Source organism: Porites lutea, chromosome 4 (genome assembly GCF_958299795.1).
Source record: "Porites lutea chromosome 4, jaPorLute2.1, whole genome shotgun sequence".
NCBI classification, from domain to species: Eukaryota; Metazoa; Cnidaria; class Anthozoa; order Scleractinia; family Poritidae; genus Porites; species Porites lutea.
Window position 1 is genome coordinate 36,653,326 of NC_133204.1, and position 22,222 is coordinate 36,675,547.

The following is a 22,222-nucleotide window of genomic DNA, read 5'->3' on the forward strand; positions in this document are numbered from 1 at the left end:
TGAGGGAAGTTTTGCGTTGGCAGGGTGAAGGAGGTGTTGCCTTCTGATTAACCAACCAGGCGACAAAAGGAAGGAATGAACTTCTCTTATCTAATGACCAGCTATCCTGAACTCAAGCGTTATCAAACGTGATGGACACTTTGCTGTGCATATTAAACGATTACACGTTTCGCAACCAGTACGTGTGTAAGTCGTTCAGAACACACAAAGTCGAAAAGTCGGTCAGTCTCCTTTGTCTCTCTCTCTCTCTCCCTCTCTCACTTGGAAGAGGAAGGTTCTAGAAGTAGCTAGCTGGTTAGGCTAAGTGCAGTTTCTGTCATTTTCTTAGTGCGTCGAGCGAAACGCAAGAGACACGAAAATGACCATGCGCATGACTGAAAGCGCGCCCTGGTTGCCGCCCTCGTTTCGCGCGGTTGCCCTCCATTCACAAGTGAGACTGCTTGCAGGCTACTGGCTGATTACTATTTGAATACATTGTAGGTCATTCCCGAGTTGCCTAAAACCTCTGTTTGAAAGAGAGGCTAAGTGCGTAGCCATTGATATGAAAGTGATCTTTTATTCTCATGCAAATGAAACTCACTATTGCAAGAAAGGTTGAAAGTCGGTGTCTTTGGAACTCGGAAATGGCCCATTCAAGACGGGGGAAAAACAAATCCAGCTAGTGATCTGAACTGGACTCGCACCAAGTACCACCAGATTGTGAGTCCGACGCACTGATCACTCGACCACGCGATCGCGCTGCTGCCTCCCCCGGCTCGAACTAGGACGCTTCACCGTAGTTGGAGCCAAAGCGTACCGAATTACACTTCTCCTTAGCAAAAAGGACTCAAGAATACACACACGTTACTATTGCTAAAAGACTCTTTTTAATGATATTCGCTATATCACATCTCGAATGGCTTTTTACAAATATTCCGTGTATTTAAGACGACCATTGTTACATGGAGAAGTAAAAGTTAGAAGTTAAAAAAGAACGAGAGACCAACGCATACCCTGGAGAACGACAGTTTTCTGTACAATGGCATTGCGACAGTTCCACCTCAAACCAAAAAGAGTACAACAGATATCTGGACAGAAAGCGGTAGTTCTCGCCAAAAGAAGAGGGAAGATACGGCGCGAAATGCATCTCCGGGTACATAACCTCACACTTGAAAGAGGTTGCAGTGCACAAAAATATCAGAGAATTACATTTTTGAATAGTAAAAGTTAAACAAGTAAATTTACTTGCAGACTCAGATCTGGAAAATATACGGTAGTAGTGGGCTGTAACTTTCAAGGCTCAAGTGTTAGATAGCCCACACATCTCAAATCACAATACAATCTTTAGGTGCACTCCTATAGTTATCTGGGATCAATTAAATATAACTTTTACAAGTGTAGTCACTGTTTTACTTGTAGATTACACTTCTAAAAGTTTTATTAAATTGACCCCAGGAAACTAGCATGTTCTAGGGTCTCTGTTAGTCCGGACCTGCGAAAAGAAAAGTAGGCGCGAGAAAAAGAGGCAGGGAGGGGGAGGAGAGGGGAAATCAGGGGCGCCGTATCATCCTCTCCCCCCCTCCCTCACCCCTCTGTCATTTCTTATTCGCCCTTACTTCTCTTTTCACCTGTCTCGAGTTACTAAGAGCTTGATACACGCTAGAAAGTAACAGCCTTAAAAATCAAAATTCTTCCAAAATTATTTTACGTTGTATTCTCATAACAATGTCATTTCAGCGCCATATCCGTACCATCTCTTGTTGACGCTAAAAACCGCGATCTGACCAATTGTAGAATGAAATTTATTGCGCTGACACGTGTTGCAGTGTAGGTTTGTCTTCAAGCTTGTCGTACTCCAAGTGAAATTCCTTAGCCACCTTTCTCCACGAACTACAGTCGAAGAAGTAGTATGTTCCACGTTCATACGAGCTTGTTTTCAGTTGAGGTTCCACGCCCGGAGCTCGCGTAAGCCATAGTCTCTCGTCTTTGTGGTACCGCCAGTCACGAGCGTATCTATAAAGCACAGCCAGTCAGTTTCGCACTGAACACGGTTAACGCGCTTGGTAAAATCCAACTAGTGGTCTATTGTCAATGATGCGTTCTGATTGGTTGAGCTACTTCTAGGCTATATGTTATAGCCCACTAGTAGCGAAAAGCGCCGGTTTTGAAAACCAAAACAATGGCGGCTAAATCGCGTTTTGGTAGCTTAAGTTGTTTTGTCTCGATATTTTTGACTAACTAGTTGGATTTTAATAAAACAATTATTTCTCTCGCCCTCATGGCCCCTGAGTCAATAGCCCATGAGGCCGAAGGCACCAATAAGCCGTTTTCATGATGACATTTGACTACAACTACCAGAATTCATTTCGCTTTTGCTTTCTTGTTTAAATTGTCAAACCACGCTGAGGTTTAAAAAGCAACAACCATAATTTGCACGCACTCACAAAAAAAAACAATAAAATGAAGGATTCCGGTGGCTGTAGTACAATGACGTCATCCTGCAATTGCCCTATTTTAAAGTGGATCTGAAGAATTGTCTGACTATCCATAAACTTCAAGGAAAATGGGTACTACCTTCTGGACTAAGGATTTCTACGATCGTTTGGGTAGGCAATGATTGGTTACTGGTTACCTTCGGATACCATAAACCAGTCATAACTAAAGCCTGTCTGCTCAAACGATCCCATGAGAAGATATTACACAGAACGCGTATGCCCAACTAATTAATTCATTTTCACAAAATTAGTTATCTCTGAAAATTTGAGGCCGATAGTATACCGAATAGTTTTGGACTAATTCTCTTCCAAAACATCGAAAGTTTACAAAGAGTATATGAGCTCATTAGCGTTTTTGCCAACCAGCAATTTTGCAGTTTTTGATTGAAGCTATTTCCTTTGTTATTGATTGCAAAAAGCTGAAAGGTACAATAACTCGCCAAAATAACCAGTTCTTTCAACTTTTAAATCTAGTTTGTACATATGATGACGCTTTTTAAAAGCTAATTCGTACGCTAATGAGCAAAAATCTAAACAGTGACGCAAATTGACCAGGGTGCATATTATTACTTACAGTTCAGCAGCAGCAGCTAACTGAAGAATATCTCCTCCATTGGTGTAGTACAGATAAAACAGCAAATCCTCACTGTAACGACTAAGTTTTATAGGAGCCAACTGCAAACACAAGCACAAAACACATGGATAAAAAAACAAAATCCTCGTTGTGATGGCTTAGTTTATGGGCGCCAACTGCAAACGCACAAAAAAACACAAAGAAAAAAAAATCCCCGCTCTAACGACTTAGTTTTAGAGACGTCAATTACAAACACTCACAGAATTGCGTTTAGTTTGTTGGGCCGGTAAAAAAGATGTTACCTTATCTCTGATAAACGTGTTTATCCGGTACTCTGATGGTACGTGATAATCTGTAGAGAAAGAACACAAAAAGGTGTGAACGACGTGTATTTATACGGGCTTAACATTCGACATGCTAAAATTGAAAACGATTAATCAATGATTTAAAAGAAATGCTAAGAAGTTAACTAACTACCCATGTCAAAACTGTTACGAAGTACTCAACTGTGATACCAGGGTCATTTATACGAGGAAAACTAGGCGCGTCCTCAATAAGACGCAAACTGTCCCGTTCAAACAGGACATTTCGTCTAAAAGAAGGCCCGACTTAGCTAAGACGCGTCTTATCAAAGAACAGGTGTTAAAGCGCCCTATTTTAGACGAAATGTTCCGTTTAAACGGGACAGTGTGCGTCTTATTTAGGACGCGTCTAGTTTTCCTGGTATAAATGGCCCTTCTGTTCCTTGTGCAACACAAAGTAATGTAAAACACAAACCTAAGAATTTACTTTTTTCTGTTCTAAGATTAAAGTTTTATGGTGTAAGAGATTCTCTGTCAGTGCTCGAGTCTGTGGCATAGTTTACCGAATGATACTGTATATATACAGCTATTTCGACAATCCCGAAAGGTATTGCGACAATCCCGAAAGGTATTGTGGGTGGTTTTGAGTTCACTGTTGTTCAAAGAAATTTGAAAGAATGGTACGAGAGGCTATGGATATATGTTTGCGAGTGCTAAAGGAAAGCAACAAAAGTAGGTTCGACGGCTACCGTGTCAGGAACAGTGTATTGATCATGTTACCTTTCGGGATTGTCGCGTGTACATTTTTTCCCACAACCTTTCTCGAAATAGTTGTATACGAAAACCTTTACAAACCTATTTTTTACCATCCAATTGTTTTTATTTGATTTGCATATAAACAGTTAAACCCTAGATCCTACCTATTTCGTGCGGTCTACAAGGGCTGTCTGCAAACGGAGAACCAAACGTGTGATAAAGACTCCTAAAATATATAAACAGTTGCAGTCTACTATAAGCGGCAATAAATAGAGGGTTCTTTAGAACATCCAACAACAGAACATCGAGCTCCCATTGACACAACTGCCCATTACGCATGTTAAAATCAGACGAGCAAATTTCACCACCACGCCTGGTTTGTGAACAAAATTCTTCACAATTTCACTCTTTGTGCATGAGTACTCTTTTCGGGAATTCGTTAGAGCGATTTTCGTATGACCTGGAAATAAAAGAGCACGAACAAAACAGAAACAACAAACGAACGGAAATAGAGCAATTTGATTGGTTTATCGAACGGATACAAACGCGCGTGGCTTTTGGTTGGTTAAGCGAACGCTCGGGTGAAAAATCTTCATGCCCGAGAACTTTCTAGAAGTCAATTGATACTTCACTTTGACGTCGTTTGTTGTCCAATCAAACAACGCCTTCTCCATATTGAGGTTTTCTTTGGCGGGAAAACGAAGAGGCCATAAGTTGATCTTTTCGTCCATTGGCTGATAAAACAATTAACGAACACTTACCGAAACCATTTTTAAAGGTCATACGAAAATCGCTCTAATGCAAAACTTCTCAACTTAACAATTTCAAAACGAGGCTTGGTGGTGAAATATCAACAGGCATCAGGACAATTTCCAGTAGGAGAAAAATGCTTCAAGAACTCCAACAACATTAACCACATCACGAACAAGGACAGTAACATAGTAACCTGGCTTACTATCAAGCCTTCCAAAGGTGTTAGGGGAGGGGAGATTTAAACGACGAAGGGAGCAGGGAATAGAGAGAGAGTTTTTCCTCTCCCCGCTCAGTCGATTTGCCCTTTGCTCTCCTCCTCCCCCTCCCCCCACCCCTCCGTCTCAGAAAAAGCCTGATGCCCCGAACAGTAACAGCAAAGTAAACACAAAGGTTTTATTACTTACTCTGGGGAATTAAGGTTAAGTCCTAACGTTGTAAGATCACTGCAGAATTAAAAGATACAATATCAATGATGTTGAAGTCATTTGAAATGTTATTAAGATATAAAAACGAAATTGCACGATAAAACTAACATAAAGAAATTGAAATCGCACAAACTTTTCAATGTGCAAGTGGCATATTGTATTAACCACCAACATGGCCGCCTTGTCACGTGGCTGCAAACCAAGAATTACCCTGTGCAGACCAGGGTGTCTGAAATGTACATACTTCTTTACATACACCAGTATTTCCAGACAATAGAGAAGTGGATAGTCTAACTGACCTTCCAAGCGCTAGCGTGACAAGATTTGGTTCTGTTTCCGCTGCCCTGATGAATGTTAAAAGTCCTATCATTCCAAACTGATCTGTGACCATGCCTTTTGGAATATTGGAGATCATGCCTAAAAATAAACATAACCAGAATTAAGATTGCTTTTTAGTCCCCAGAGACCGTCATCGCCACTCGTTCGTTACAAATTAAGAGCCTGTTTACAAGGCCAGTAGAAGTGGGAGATCCCAAGTAGGTGGGGTGACCTGCATGTCCATATAATCACTCATTTTAATTTGATCATTTTTACATGACAGGTGGGGTGACCATATGAGAGATTTTATAGACAGGCGGGTTACCCCACCTAAGTGGGTTACCTGACCTACCTGGGGTCCCTCACCTTCATGTAAACAGGTCCTAAGCCGTGTGGCTTTGGGGATCAGAATGAGTGGCAGCCTGTTACCTCACAATATTCAGTGGGTTGTTCGAAATAAATCTCGATTGTTTGGTCTCCATGAACGTGTTTTAGCCCTTGGAACGAACTATTCAACTTGTGGAAAATCTACATTTCAATTGGTGCCATTTCAGTCTGTCTTTCAAACAGAAAAGGAAGTTTAATTTCCGTACCTGAAGGTGACGTTTGAATTCCTCGTGGTGGTTGCTTGGTGTTTGACGAACTTGACTTGGATTCTCCTGTCGCAAATCTAAATACAATTAAAATCTGTAATCAGTATAATAATCAGTACAAATACAAAACCCTGGGGGTACTCCCTAAAATAAACCATACAGGGAGAATCCACCCGAAAGGGGTACCTTTTTTCGGCTTCAGGTATATGAAAGGGTAGGGATTTCACTCGTTGAAGTATAAGAAAGGGAATGGAAACCTGTCATTGCGGTCTGTGATAGGACCTAACAGGTGCATTTTATGGCTGTAAGAAAGACAAGAAAACTTACTGGTTTAGTGTGATTTGTTTTTTTATTCTAAAGGACGGTGCATATATATACAGCAATTAAAGGGTTGCGGAGTTCTAAACTAGTATAAGAAAGGGGTACCATTTGTCAATAAAAGACTAATAAAAGGTATAAAAAGGGGACCTTTTCTGTCAAAAATGGTTGGAACCCGGGGGCAGAGCCTCCCTGTATAAAATTTTGTTTAATACCCCCTCCCCCCCAAAATACAAATCCTCTTTGTCACGGAAGTAACAAAGATAACGTAGAGAACAGCGGCAAAAGGCCATACCTCGAATCTTTCGCAACATCTTTCAACGCTTGTTCATACGACGAAACTCCTCTTAGATCTATCGATAATGAAAAGAAACCAAGAGTAAAGAAGCGTGTAAGTTAAAAATTCAGTGAACTTAACCTGCGATCAAGCTCTCTATTCCGCCCCAACCCTTTCGAGGGCGGCGCTCCCTTGACTTTTTTCGACAAAAACGTCATAATAAATCGAATTCACTTCAATACAAGCTAGAGTGGAGAAGGTGGGGGGGCGGGGGGGGGGGCTTATAATCGGATGTATGTTTTTGTTGGATCAATTAAGGTTTCTGGGAAACTGCCCACCTACCCCTCCCCTAACCCAACATTTTGCCCCAAGTGAGACACAAATGTCAACGTTGAGTTAGGGGAGGGGTAGGAGAGTAGTTTCCAAGAAACCTAAATTGATCCTTTTTGTTTCCAGGTGAATAGGCTTATAACTGAGGCGGGAAGAGGTGTGGGGTGGGGGGGGGGGGGGGGGCTTACGGTACTGCCTTTTATTCAAATTTAAAAATTAAAACAAACTGCAAATCAATACCTGTTCCAGGAAACACACCGGCGCTTGTACTGATGACCTGCCAAAGAAAACGAAAAATGCAAATTGAAAAAAAAAAACAAAGAAAAACTAACATTCGCACATTTTGGTTGAAGTGTGCAGAAGAAACACCAACAGTCCAACCCAAGGTTTCCGAACCTCCCGATAATTCGAAACAAGACTTACTTCCCTTCCCCAGTCGAACGAGTTAACACTACACTTTTCGACGCCCGCTACGCAGGCTAACTCATTGTGTTTAAAAGCAATGGTAATTGCGCATTTCCAGGGTAAGTCCAATTTGGGGGGTCATAGGCTCGAAACAGGCACGATGACATCTTTTTACTACCAAGACCAGAATTCACTTCCTTTTTCTTTTATATTTAGTTTTGATAATCCCAGTGAGGGTTACATACCAAAGGCTCTAATTTGCACAAGAAAACAAAACCCTGAACCCTGGTGGTGGGGGTGGCGGTAGTGGTAGCGGTAGTGGTACTGGTAGTGGTAGTGGTACTGGTAGTGGTAGTGGTACTGGTACTGGTAGTGGTACTGGTAGTAGTAGTAGTAGTAAAATGACGTCATCGTGCAAATGACCTATTACGCAACGTCAAGGAACATACTTGTTTGGATGGATCTTGAGACGTAGAACTTTCAGTTTGGTTTTCTGTGAAATTAGAAAGGAACATTATTAGATAGAAGTTCTAAGACAAACATGTTATTGCCAGCCAGTTAGAAACTGGTGTCTGCGTCACGTAAGTGAAAATCCTTATTTTAAATACTTTCTCTAACTTGAGAGAAACAGCCTGAGAGATATAGAACAATGACTGTTTCAACTGAAGGTAATCACCATTGAAATAGTTTTGATTTTTTAATAATCACAGTTGATTTGAGAAGCTTTACTGATCGTTTCGCCCATGAAGTCGTTTCGCCAATGTCTCGCTCGCTTATATACATCGCTCTCTAAGCCATGATACGAAAAAGTGCGGGACATATGTATGATGTCTCGTTCTTTCAGCCACTGATCAGGCGAAAGCAGTTAGGGAACTGACCTAAAACGTAAGCGAAACGACTTAAGACGTTAGCGAACAGGACTTCAGCGAAACGACGGTAAACGATACACACGACTAACTTTCAAAATTTTTCAAAACCCTACTTGTTTAGGGGTATATTTTTTTTACGTAACTCATTTCAACAGACACAAAATCTAGCGTTCACCAAAATGCGTGCAGTTCGCGACGATTGATTTCTTGTAACTGTCTTAACATTTTCCTTGCTTTGACATCTGCATTTAATTTTCCATGAGTTTCCAAGACCGACAATTAAATTTCATGGCCTTCCAGGCCTGGAAAATGAAATTCTTCAATTTCATGACTTTCCGGGTTTTCCCTGACCCGTGCGAACCCTGAAACACGCATTGGTGAGGAAAACTATTTGAAACACTACCTGATTTAAAGGTATTTGAGCCGGGAAGGGCAGGGAAGTCTTCATTGTGAATTGAAAAGTCCGGAGGAGGTTCCGCAGGCTTGGACACCACACCGTAGCTTGGCCGGCTGACCATACTGCTTGGGGGTGCAGAAACACCACCTATACTCTCCAAACGTGCCACACCCTCTACACGAGACAAGCTCTCGATACGGCTTCTGTTTGCCAATGCAGGGAATTCAGAGAGGTCTAATCCACTGGAGCCTCCTGATGATGCATCAGAAAGCCCTAGAGGCAATAAAAATCAGTTACACTCAAACGAACGTCAATTATTTTCCCCTTAGCGGTTCCCTGTCTACTATTCATGATTAAACTGGAAATGTTTGTTTTTGACAAGAGGAGAAAACCAGAGTACCTGGGGAAAAACCTCTCGGAGCAGGAGCAGGAACCACCGCTGTTCCTCTGCTTTCAAACTCCTAAAGTCTTTTTTAGTTTTAGTTTCTGGAATTTCATTCATCATTACGTGGAACCATGGGCAAGGATGTACTTTGTAAATAGATACATCTTTTTAAATTATATTTCATATTTTTTCACTAAGATGCATGCATGTCACTTGTTTAAAACTAGAATTATTGACATACCTTGCGCTGCTCCAGAGAAAATATGCCGAAGAGATTTTGGTGAGTCCGGCGCACCTGCATTAGACACACTGGTTAATGTTTGACATTAACAGTGATACATACTCAGTACAAGAGAAAGAGGCCTAAAAGTTCATGTATTAGTGATGGTATTCACAAACTCGACACCGCCGTGAATCAAAGTACAAGTAAATCTAAACAGCCCTAAGAAATGTTAGAGAAGAAAGGCTACAAAACAGTTACATGTTGTTGGGAATTGCCTGCGATTTCATAATCAGTCAACGGAAATATTTTAATTGACCCATCCGATTGATCATCTATTATAATCAGAAAAATCTCTTTATAAGAATTCCATTTAAGACAGCTGCTGTGCCGTGTTTAGGAACATAAGAAAAACATAAGATGTGGATTCAACACTGCTCGTCATAGAATTCCAGTTACTCAGTAGAACTTCATGGGTCATGGGTTCGATTCTCGCATGAGGCGTAGAATTTTTTCTGTGCTTTCGGGTGATCAAATTCTCTTTTCTTCTTTAACCCTTTCACTGCCAAATGTTGCCAAACGCAAATTTCGACCAAATTTCCAAATTTCATTTTCTAAAATTTTGACAAACAAATAGCATCATGCCAAAGTACAGGCAGAGAGCTTTCATTTGAATGGTTACATCATAGGATTTCGTCCACAAACTCAAAAGTTAGAGTTACCTCACAAAACTCTATCAAACACTCTGGCAGTGAAAGGGTTAATCATGGGACCACTAAAAAGACAACACAGACGTTTTTAATACCGGTATGTTCATTTGCAACAAGGAATTTTTTTCCCCTTGATAATCAATTGAGCATTTTCTATTAATCGATTATTGCATCGCTTAAAGCTTTTGATCTGTGATAAATATTATAATCGATTATCGGCACACAACTAGATGAACTCACAATACTGTCCAATTATTTACCTGGGGGAGCAAAAGCACCTGAAAAAAGAGGAAGTCCAGAACCGCCCATTCCCTATAAACAAAACAACGTTATTACAAAAATACACAGGTGGGAACACAAGAAAAATCAGTCACCTTCAGTATTGTATTCATGGATGTTTAAAGTTTCAAGGTGAAACAGTCAGCCACAATGAGAACTTTCCCTAATTTTACACTCGTGGAATTCCATTGACCTTTCAGCCATAGACAAAGTAAAAAGGCAGTTTGTTACAGGGGAGTGTGCATGTAATGTCAAATTCTTGTTTTCTTTTCACACCCACTGTTTTCACACTTGTTATGAAATCATTAGTCCTAAAAGAGCACACTCTTTCCCTTGGGGAAGGAGAGGAAAGAAAATTTTTGAAAATCTTTTAGGGAAAGGATGGAACAAAGAACTACATCTAATGCAACTACTCCTTTTGTATAATTCACCACTTCCTCCAGGGTAAATGGGTCCAATTTTTAGGTGCAACAATGTTAGTATCACGTGGGTGGAAAAGCGTGAGATATGATTGGTTAGTGGTATGCAAAGACATCCTGACCAGTAACCATTCACTGCTTTTATTGGCCATCAAAAAAACTATCCCACAAACCTTTGCTGTAAAGTTTGCACCCAATCTCCTTATGACATACTTTACCTGTGAAACCCCACTGGTGGACTGGCTTCTTGTGAGACCAAAATTTGACATGGGACCTGGCACAGAGCTTGTGATTGTATTACTACAAAAGACAAAGAAACACGCAACAGCACTGATCAAAATTTAACATCATTTTCACAAGAACTTCATCCCTCATTAAACAGTAGTTTTTATGTATAGTTTGAAACAAGTAGCAAAGCACTATGAAAGTGTTTTAGACTTAATAAAGCGCAAACTGACACTTTATTGAACAGCTTCAAAGATCATTTAGATCTATATTTCAGGTCATTTTGGCCAAGAAAATAGGACTGAAATTTAACCTTAAGAAAATCTGCTAAAGCATAACACAGCATAACACAGTTTATTTGCATTTAAAAATAACCTAGGAGTCAAAAGTTATATGGCCATGTTTAACTTGCATTTATTAATGATGAAAGGCTTGATAACAAGACAATAATCTATTGAAAAAAAGGGAACCATAGAAACACTACACAAAGGGGACAGGGGTTAGAAGAATAAATTCAGCCATTGCGTTTGCAAAAGTACACATTGTAATGTGTTTTGTTCAAGGCAGGTGTGAGAGTTACTTTTTCTTTCTTCTCTGTTATACTCTGTATAATAAATTGGTCTGAGAATCAAGCTTTTCCAGGAGAAGAAAGGAAAAAATAATGCTTGTTTCTCCTTTGACAATTCAACAGCATCAACCATTCAAGGAATTCTGATCAGGACATACCCCCCAAGGTTAAAGCCTCTTGGTTGATGCATTTGTGGCTGCTGGGGTGCCTGTGGAGCAGGTGTCATTCCAATAGATAGAACTGGAGAACTTCTGGATGAGCCCGCACTAAATATTATGAGGGATATAAACAAGGGTACATCATAAATATTCCTATGGTATTTCAAGGAGCATTTACTGTTGAAACAAGCTGATTATCTCTAAAACTAAATGCTCAACAACAAGTTAAAAGGCTTTTATGCTGCTGAATGTTTACCTGTGCTTTAAATTGAACAATTGAAGGGAAGTTTTACCACCAGCTTTTGTACAGTGTTACATTCATGAATGTATTTTTATCCCTAACTCAGGGTACAAAGAAAGTCAGTTTTACAGCTTGCCATTCGGGCAAGTTGTAGCTTACATTTACTAGCCCAAAAGTCATTTCAACCTGCCCGAAAAAAATTTTTGATGAGCAGGATTGATTATAACTCTTCTGTAATTTGAATTCACCAGAAAACCTCACTTGCCCTTCAGGCAAGTTAAGAACAGAATTTACTAGCCCGACAGCAACATCCACTAGCCCAGGGCTATCGGACACTACTTTCTTTGCACGCTGCTAACTTCAACTTCTAATATTTCTCCTAAACATCTCACAAGCATGCTCTATTTTTTTTCTTTTTTTACCATTTGAACATGCTCTCCACAGATCAACAATCGTTCCAATTTTCGTTTTTCTTTCCCATAGGTTATCATTACATCATTGACATGTTCTATGCAATGTCTACCTTTCTACTTTTAAATGGCGTATCTATATGAGGGGACAATTTCAAACTCTCCGCAATATTTTGGTTTTCAAATTTCTCTCGAATGCCGCAAACTGGAGGAAACTGTTTAGCCAAATGTTAAACACCCAAAAAAATCCCAATCTCTAAGCTTCAATTTTTTAAATGAGAAGCTTCAACACTCAGAGTTTTTTAAAACATGTTCTAGCAATATGCAAGTCCACAAAACAGTTTTGATAACATCAACAGTCGAGCAATAGACTAAATTTTTAAGAATTAAATTACTTTAGCAGTCAGTAGTACATTACAATTAATTTTATAGGCAACTTTCCAATCATTACTATTAAAGTTAACTTACTAGGCTTAACTACATGCATAGCAAAAAGTTTGTGTACTGTATAATTGGTGCAAATAATTTATGCTTGAAATAGCATTTAGTAACAGTCAGACTCAGACTCCACATAATTATTTACAAATATTAAAAGAATTACATGGTTGGGGTTTCCCACTGGCAGAGGATCGAATGAAAGGGAAGGCGTTTTTCCCAGACACAGCTGGGAGAACGGTTCCCGGTGTGCTGGGAGGTCTTCAGGTTGCATGGTGGCGAGAAGTTAGTGTTAATAGGGACTTAAAGATGTCATGACTTTGACGGTAACGAGAATGTCCAAAAAGCAATGTTAACAAGAACACTCTTAAAAAAGCGTTAAGTTCTGCTTATAAATACAAAAATATCAATTCGAGAAAAACTACATAATTGCCAGAGACCAAAAACGTGATGAACAGGGCATATCATTTCAATCATCGTGGAAAATAAATTGTATGCTCATCACAAGACTCATTTGCATACAATGAAAGTTTACAACACCCGACCAGTACCAGTTGGAATATTAATTATTCTGATAAAGATTGAAAGAATTAATATCTTAAGCAACGTTTCTGCTACCATCGCTATCATGGTGTCTTTTAATCCCCAATATTGTAGTGGCAGATCCAGGATAGCCCCCCCCCCCCCCCAACCACTTATTTGTAGATTAAACTGAGGCCCAAAGGGCTGAAACAAATTTTTTTGATGCTGAGCTTCTCCCTTATCTCAGGGTCTGGATGACCCCCACCCCCCCCCCCCCCCCCCCATCTGAAGGTCTGGACCTGCCACTGTATTTGGACGGGGGAGCGGTGCAGCTGTAGATGTGTAGGTTACCACGATATTATAATGATTGTTCCATCTAACCTTGATAGAGATGATGGTATGGATATAGCTCGGCTGGTCTTTGACAGACTATTGAGTCCACTCTGGTTACCAAGGTGTCCAGGTGGCATTTGCCCCATCACACCACGAGGACCCATCGATAAGATGCCTCGGCTGAAAAATTATGTAAACAAAGTTATTAAACTAAAATATGAAAATGTTAAAATGAGACCTTACACTGCTGTCCATTCTTAAAAAATATTAAAATCTGAGTTTTCACTGATCAACAGCATCATCAGGGATCAGAAAATTAAAATTAAAACAAAAAGCAGGTTTGGAACACCTCATTATGCCAGACTCCCAAGGCACTAACTTGTTTTCTTTACAAAGTAATGACAAGACTGTGTAGGAATTCTCATTTACTAGGTATGGGATTCAATAAAAAGTGCTATTTTAGTCCAGCATAAATAGCGACATAATACCTCCAGGCGAGCATAATTTTGCGCATAATATCTTGGTTTCATAGCTGATGTCAAAAGCATAATGCATAATCCATCAGACCCTATTCAGGAATAAATGTCCTAACATTACCTAGGTGAGTGTAGTCTTAATGAGGACTGTTGGTTATATTGACTGATATTTTTTTTGTTCTCTTTCCCTGATCTTTTTTTTTTCAATTTTGTAAAGTACCAATAGTATTTAATCTAATACATCTGATTTCAATTATTACTGTAAAAATTTAATTAAGACAGCTGTAATGCAGTTAATTTAATAAGATCACAAACTAGTTTGCCTCTACTGTTGTTTAGCTACTTGCAGGCCCAGTCTACGTAAGTGTTTCATTTGAATATGAACCTGATTTAAGTTTCTTTCTCTATCTAATTACCTATCTTTCGTCACATTTTATCTGTTTCTGTTTTGTTTGTTACTTAAAGTTAGTTTTGTTTGAGTTTGTCAAAAAGAGTTTTTTAATAAAGGTTCTTCTACATCAATAATGTTTTGCTGTTATCCACAGCCTCGTTCTTATGAAGTTGCAAAGTTTTTCCATAAATTGAGGGAAGGTGGAAGCCCTGATCACAGTTCATTGCCCTTGCAATGAACATTTATGACCTTGAGGATCTTGCATGAAAGATTTCCTGGCTAATCTTGTTTATACTGGCCCAGTTGATGGAGTAACTTGTATTCTTAGTGAATAACAGCAAACATCATTGATGAAGGGATCCAGATGAGTTCCAAATGGCTCTGTGTAACAGGTTCCCAAATACGCCAAAATTGTTCAGATGACTCCACAGAGGTTACGGAGGGAGACACTTCGACTCCAGAAATTTTCGGTAACAAACAGGGAGCCACTTCAACTCCAGGAATTTCGGTAACAAACACAGTTTTTCAAAGTTAAAGAATTATACTGCACGACAAAACAGGAAGAGGGTAAATTATGATCAAAGTTTACTTGATGACCGCCATCATGGATTTGAGTCATTTGAGCCTCCCAGGTGAGCAGACTGCTATAGCTACTTCGTGTATCCGTCACAATAGTGTTTACAAGCCAGGACCACGTGCTGGAAAGTCTGAAAATGGCTTTTTTCGTTGTGATACTTGACTCCAAATATTCCAAAATGACTCCAAAATTTGTGAAACAGAAGTCATAGTGACTCCACTCATCAATAAAATTTGCAAACCCTGGTGTAACTTCAAGAATTTGTTGGTGATGAAGAACATTTCACTGTAAAACCCAAGAAGGTTTTTATTGCAAAATTTAAGTACTTGTATAGCTTTTCACCTGGCTGATTGAGACGAAAGGTTTCCGCCCTGTGACCCTGGCATGTTATGAAGACTTGATGGGATGGATGGTCCACCGGGAGTAGTCACACTTCCTGTAAGGGACGTTGTGGAGTGAGTGTGTCCAGGATGCGATAAACTTCTTCCAAACTGTGTAAGGTAATCACAATATCATGTCAAACAAATGGCTGCCTAGACATACGTGTAGATAGTCTTGAGCACACTAAGACTGTATAACCAGTATTCACTGATTGTTACAACAGTACTTTTATTATAATTAATAAATTCTAATTTTGTGACTGCCTCCGTCTGACTGTCTCTTTCAATGATTCAATGAAAATGTTTGGGTCTAATACACTGTTAGGGCAATGGGAAATAAAAATATGTTTCTGTTACTGTGTAGTGATATTAACTACCTCTAGGTTCACCTTTACCTTGCAAAATTAAAATAGAGTAGATTTATTTAATACCTGGGCTGATGACATTCCACGGGGAGCACTAGGTGGAACTTGCATAGAGTTGACATTTGGAGGAAGACCTATAAGTCAATAAATAAATAAATAAAATATTACATGTACCTTATACATTAAACAAGAATGTATACTCATTTTGGAAAGGTTGTATATTTCAGTATGGTGTTTGAGAGTCCAAAACTACTTATAATGTATTTCAAAACAAAAGCAAACGAAATTCATGTTTAATACATGTTTTAATGTACAGTAATATTGCGCCTTTAGCATTGTTGGTTGATTCAAAGTCAAAGAATCAAGGGCACTTCCTGCTAAATTTTGCAAGTGAAAGAAGAATCTGTATATACCTGAGCCTGGGATTCCTGACCCATAGAAGTTTGACTGGTGAGGTCCTGGTGATTGCATTCCTGACGGAGTGCCATATAAGCTTCCAAGATGAGGCTGTGAAGAAATAAGCCCTAGTTTCATTTAAAGCACAGGTTTTTTCATTAACAGCAATTCCTATCAACCATTTATTCCCTCCATTTCTTTCTTGCTCATGACAACAAAGTATCCACTTTATGCAGCAGTCAATAGGTGTTCAAGAGGTAAAACTTGAAATGGTATCCCAGCCTACAGTTGCAATATGTCCTACCTTTTTCTGACCCAGGGAGTGATTTATTAGGTTTATTTAAAAGTTTTGATCAAGTTTCATTGCTACAAAGTGAACTGACAGTCCTCTCTATACAGTAATAAATACAGTATAGGTTGTTAAAAAGGTGTGGTTACCTGGAAAAAAATACCCAAGTGACTTCTGATAAACTACTTGAACGAACAAATCCGGAATAACAATACCCAGAAATTCTGTTTGTAAGTCTATCTATTGTACTGGGATTTTGGACCTCTGGAATGATACATGTATCCCATATTTGCTGAATTCACAATGTAATGAATGGCTGAACAACTGATTTCAGCTAGACTTTCCACTTATTCTTATTCTGGAATAACTTTACATTCCCCTACTGAATTGCCTTTAGCCTTTTTGCTTATGAAACAATTACCAAGAGATTTAGACATCACATCAATAATAAGTCACGGTGTATGGGCCTTATCTGATACACCCTTGATTGATACCAGCTACACAAAGTCTCCCGTCAAACCAAAATGTTCACGTAATGATTTCCTTTTGCAAGAAAGCTAGGGTTACTTTTCGCTGCGTTCATTGGCGAAAATTAATATTCTTTACACTCGAAGAGAAATTTTGTATCTCTATGCGGCCATGATATATCCTCTATTTATGTCTTCAGGATTCTACCATTGACTGACATTATTGCAATTACACAAGTAATCCCCTGTTATCTTATCGCAGTCCGCCTATATGCTCATCTACTGTGAACATATTTTTTATCATAATATAATACCAAAAGGGCACACCCTAGAACAGAATGTGCCTATTCATTAATTATCTCTGTCCAGTTCAATTTATATGCAAGTGAGGTAGTTAACATGACTATAACATGCATGGAGTAATCGAATATTAATAAATGAGTGGTAATAGAGAGGAGAAGTGTGACATCATGTTTCCATGGTAGCAAAGTTTCTGGATCAAAACAAGAGGGAGCTTAATTAAGTAACAACAATGGCGGCAACAATGAGAAAGGAAAAAAGAAATAGGTTTATGTAAGCAAAAAAACAACTCTGCACATGCATAATGAGTTTTTGAACATTTTCTGGCCGTCATTACATGGCTGCATCAGAAAACTTCCTAATTGCACGTGCCTGCCTTATTGAGTAGGTGAACAAATTTTCTTTTTTTTTCTTAGATTCAGTCCTTCCGGATTGAACTGCAGACAATTTTGCCAACATTTGACAAATTTATTGAAAGTTGATATCATCAATGAAGTTTGTAACAGTATGAATTCACTTTTAAGTGACCTTTTCGGTTTGTTGTCATCCAGAAATTTTGCTACCATGGCACGTAACAACTCCTCCTCTCTATTTTCATTTAAAATAAATTCTACAACACAGAAATACCTCTTTCTCAGGGCGATGAGGAGGGAACATTGAAGGATTAAAATACATTCCAGCTGACCCATAGTCATCATCTCCCTCATCACTAAAGCCTGTAAGTTTTTTTCGCATAGAACCAATGGCTGCCATGTTTTTTCTACCACCTAAGAGAAAAAAAAAATGTTATATGCCATATACACCAGGGTTTCAATTAAGAATCCTAGCAGCAGAAGAAAGGTGTAACATTACAGGAGAATACTTTGAAAGAGGCTCCACATCATAGTCATAAGCAACCGAAAAGTTAGTCGGAGAATTCTGTGTAAGAAACAAAGAATTCTCCGATCTGCGATGCCTCATGAACACCCTGAAACACCATTAATAAATTCTTTGGAGGGCCCATGCTCTAAAAGTGTCTGGTGGCCCCTACTGCCTTACATTTTCTCTTAGGCTACTTAGAAATCTTATGCTGACACAGTTTGCATGTTTTTTCCAAGAGTAGTTCACCTGGAGAAAGTTCTTGTTGAGCTTTCCTAGGAGCAAATGAGTATCTGAAAGTAAAAAAGAGCAATTTCAATGACCTCCATTCAACATACTCAAAAGTCAAAATTCAGATTGAAGTTTTCCATTATGGTTCCTCCCCTTTTACTTACTGACTTATTCCTGACAGAGGATCGCCTAAAGGGCGATGATGAGCCATAGATACAAGAGGACAAACCTATATAATGGTGAATGGTGGCACCTAAGAAAGAAAGAAACTATCAAAATAACAGAAACAATAATCATTGTTGCAATGAAACAACAGACAACGTGGACTTGACCTTAATTGCAGGTCATTATGCTCCCGGCTTTTAAATCATCAATGACTTGCTGAAAATAACTTGTTATAAGTCAAAATTAAATTCTTTTTCATTTTTAAAACTATGTTCATTCTATTTTTTGTCTCCTAGGCCTGATTATTCATGAATTAGGGCTAGGAGATAAAGAAAATTGAGAATCAACCTAGTTTAATTAATTTTAACCTGAATATAATAATATTTTGATCTGCAGTAACACTTTTGAAAATGAATACAAAATTGCCTGGAGGAATTACACAGAACATTACTTCCTTACATGCTACTTCTTTGTAATTACAAATCAAAAACATTACATTATAAGGAAATAATGTCTGAATCTTTTTTCGCTTTGTTTTGTCTGAACAAAAAGTAACGCTTCCTAACGTTTTTTAAACTAAAAATTGTTATTAGATTTCCTTTTCTTCAGTCTAGCCTGCCAAATTTCACAAACAACTTGTTAACCAAATGGAGCATTTGCATGATATAAGGTAATGGGGACCTTAGGGAGCAGAAGTAAAAACATCAATACAGAATAGCCAAAATGAACAAAATGACAACTCTTTAAGTTTATCACACTTTTTGGTACATTTCTCTGATGTCCTCTGCCCAAAAACTACATGAAGTTTTCTTCACTATTTTTTGTCACTCGTTTGTGTTAAGTCAATTGTGTGCTGAGGTTTCTGAAGGTCTCACCAATGTAAGTGGCCTGCCAGTCACAGCATCAATTTTATCCTGTATACTGCTCCCTGTCTGCTCCCCTGGCCTGTCTTTGTCCCTGACATTTGTTGACAGTTATCGTAAAGTGCCCACTGGTTTGTGTGCAATGCATGCGCATATGTTGTTAGGTTATAGTATACGAGCGATAGTTTCAGAGGTACCTCTGATGTTCAGTATAACATCATAACAGGGCCAAAGTTAAAGTTGTCTAATAAAGTCTGCATTGTAGTTGTTTTACTAAAAGCATTGTTTAGGTAGTCAGTCTCATTTTGTAGTCTGTCAGGTAAGTTACAAACTAGTTGCACTCATTTCGTCAAAGTCCGTATAGTTGTAGCCTTGTGAGATGTCGAGTTGTGAAATGACTGGTCTAATAATCTACCAGTATGTGTCGGTTTTCTGTAGATTGTCCTTCGTAGTCTGTTGTTGTCGCAGGTGACTAAGTAATCTAGAAATGGTATTTTACCATTTTCTCAATCTAACTAGCAAACTGTATGTCCACATTCAGTCTGTTATGGTGCCCATGAAAATTGTCAATCTCATCTTTGTGAGCAGTGGTAAATGTGTTACCCACGTAGGGTGACCAAAGAAGTATGGTTTGTGTATAAGCAACTAGAGCTTGTTCCTTGATGTTTTGCATAACAATTTCGACTACAAAGTAAGTTAAGTTTCCTTTCAGTGGAGGTGACAAGATACTTTTTTGAAAAATTTACACTATTCAGCTGACTATTGAATGAGGCCATTTTATACATGCCACCTTGCATATTTAGCCAATCTTATTTTTATTCCCATAAACGTACAAGAGTTTTGATACGCACTTCTGAACTTCGCAAGTTAAAAACGTCTTTGCGTTTAGTTTTTTTGTGAAGTCGAAACCTTCTCATGCTTCCTGCCAAACATGGCAGACAGAAAAAAACAATACTTTGCCTGATGATAGACTACCCTTTTAAAAAGTAAAATTAAACGAATACGTTGAACAGTACTCGCAGACTTACTTGGATTGACTAATAATGACAGAAGTAACTCCACGAAGGTATTTTCAAGCGATTTTTGACTACAATTCTGTATCTTCAGTGTTCAAAACTGGTGTTCTGAGTTTGTGCATGCGTAATGTGTAATGTCTTGCTGATCAACAGCAGGCTCACATGAGTGTCATGATGAGCCCCACGTAGACCCAACCCAAGCCACGAATACATAGTAAATGTTGTTGGCATTTTAGCTGGAATGTTTTTCTAGATATTGTCTTTGAATAATCAAAGTGTGGAGACTCGTCAGCAGATTTTTACTCCGAGACGGAAAAACCGCTCCCACGAAATTTAAACTTTATTTACTTATTACTTGCTGGTAGGGACTTGTTTACCCAATAGGGCGTCTAAAATTTGCCATATTTTAACATTGGTTGGATGAGAAAAAGCGACATCAGGAGCACCTGGCGCCGGATAATAAAAAAGATGTGACGGCAAGAACTCTAATATTTCGCATTTTTTCTCCAAGGAAGCACCTTGGCGGCAACTTGATCTTGGCCGCCTGTGAAGCATATCAGCCTGAACTTGTATCATAAAGAGTCAGACTTGTTCTTGGGCCATCGTAGTTTTATCAAAACTAAAACACAAACAGCAGTGATAAACATTGTGAGTTTCCACATTTTTATAAACTTTAACGGTCACTTAAGATCACTTTTGAAAATGTATGTTGAACGTCAAGTTTATAAAAATGCAAAAACTCACAATGTTTATCACCGCTAGCTGTTTGTGTTTTATTTTTGATCAAGCCTGAACCTGATTTCAGAGCCCGGTCATGAAAAAACAGTTGTCCATGACTTGAGAAATCTGGAGGGCAGTGACCAAACTGCTTTATATTCTCGTACAAGGTGCGCGATATAAAAAAAGTCGACTATTAAAAGAAAGCCTTTTTTTCTATAGAAACGCCGTAAGCTCCCGGGAGTAAGTCCAACTGTAAGCTTCCTATTGACCAGATTAACATGACGATGATTGTATGATGATGATATATTTTTGGTTATTGATCTTTTCGCTATAAACTACACGTATCAGTTAGTAACTTGCCACCGCACGGTCGTCGCTTCTCTCCCTAGAGCTGACTAGCTGACTTAGGAATTTGAAACATGTTGAAATGCAAGACTTTTTTCCCAAAAAAATATATACCATGTATTGCAAAAAATTAACCACCAGTTCACAATAAAAACGTACGTCGTTGCGTTTGTCCAAGGACCACCAGGGCCCGTTCAGATGGAGGGGCGGTGAAGAGCGGGGGGGAATTGGTGCAGGGCTCCCAGACTTTTTGAAAAAAAATGAAATTAAGAAATAAGAATATTCTACTGGCAGACCTCGCCGAAGCATCCAAATTTACGATTTGTCTGTTTCGATCCTATATCAGATGGTATAAAGCCTCAAAACGGCTATCTTCACAAAACATGTACTGCGTTTTAATCAGCCAGGCAATGTAGTATACACAAAAATGGAGTCTTTTTTATCAAGGTTCTTAAATCTTCACGGAGCTACGGTTTCTTAACTGAGGAATTTCTTGATGACGTGGTTTCTGACGCATTGGAAAGCCCCACCAGAAATTTTAAAGTTTTGATAGGCAATAGTTCTGATATCACATATTTCAACAACAACAACAACAACAACAGTTTATTCAGAGCATGAATATGGCGCGCGGTTTGTTTCAAAATTACAGTATTTGTTAACGTGATGTTTTGATATGGCATAACATGT

General features: G+C 38.9%; 1 protein-coding gene across 2 annotated transcripts; it reads right to left on the bottom strand.

Annotated features, from left to right (window-relative positions):
* Positions 1 to 847: 847 nt before the first annotated feature.
* LOC140933458 (CCR4-NOT transcription complex subunit 2-like) lies at positions 848 to 20,600 on the bottom strand. Of its 2 annotated transcripts, XM_073383016.1 has the most exons (23): positions 20,483 to 20,600; positions 18,591 to 18,679; positions 18,445 to 18,488; positions 17,965 to 18,104; positions 16,299 to 16,392; positions 15,952 to 16,019; positions 15,483 to 15,631; positions 13,745 to 13,876; positions 11,756 to 11,863; positions 11,023 to 11,104; positions 10,367 to 10,418; positions 9,418 to 9,471; positions 8,798 to 9,064; positions 7,975 to 8,018; positions 7,361 to 7,397; positions 6,809 to 6,866; positions 6,196 to 6,272; positions 5,584 to 5,701; positions 5,264 to 5,302; positions 4,271 to 4,332; positions 3,351 to 3,400; positions 3,049 to 3,149; positions 848 to 1,992 (listed from the first exon to the last, which is right to left on the bottom strand). In XM_073383016.1, the coding sequence occupies exons 2-23, from the start codon at positions 18,635 to 18,637 to the stop codon at positions 1,782 to 1,784; spliced, it is 2,034 nt and encodes a 677-aa protein (XP_073239117.1). In that variant the 5' UTR covers positions 18,638 to 18,679; positions 20,483 to 20,600; the 3' UTR covers positions 848 to 1,781. The 2 variants fall into 2 exon arrangements, with proteins under 2 accessions (XP_073239117.1, XP_073239118.1); XM_073383017.1 differs by lacking the exon at positions 11,756 to 11,863.
* Positions 20,601 to 22,222: the final 1,622 nt, after the last annotated feature.

What these genes read in the sequence shown, in the direction of transcription:
- LOC140933458 (XM_073383016.1), bottom strand. Translation starts at nt 18,637, where the DNA reads ATGGCTCATCATCGCCCTTTAGGCGATCCTCTGTCAGGAATAAGTCA. An exon ending in TCAACAAGAACTTTCTCCAG is followed by an intron (nt 18,105 to 18,444) that starts GTGAACTACTCT and finishes TTTTTCTCTTAG; the next exon opens with GTGGTAGAAAAAACATGGCA. An exon ending in TTAGCTGCTGCTGCTGAACT is followed by an intron (nt 1,993 to 3,048) that starts GTAAGTAATAAT and finishes TGTGCTTTATAG; the next exon opens with ATACGCTCGTGACTGGCGGT.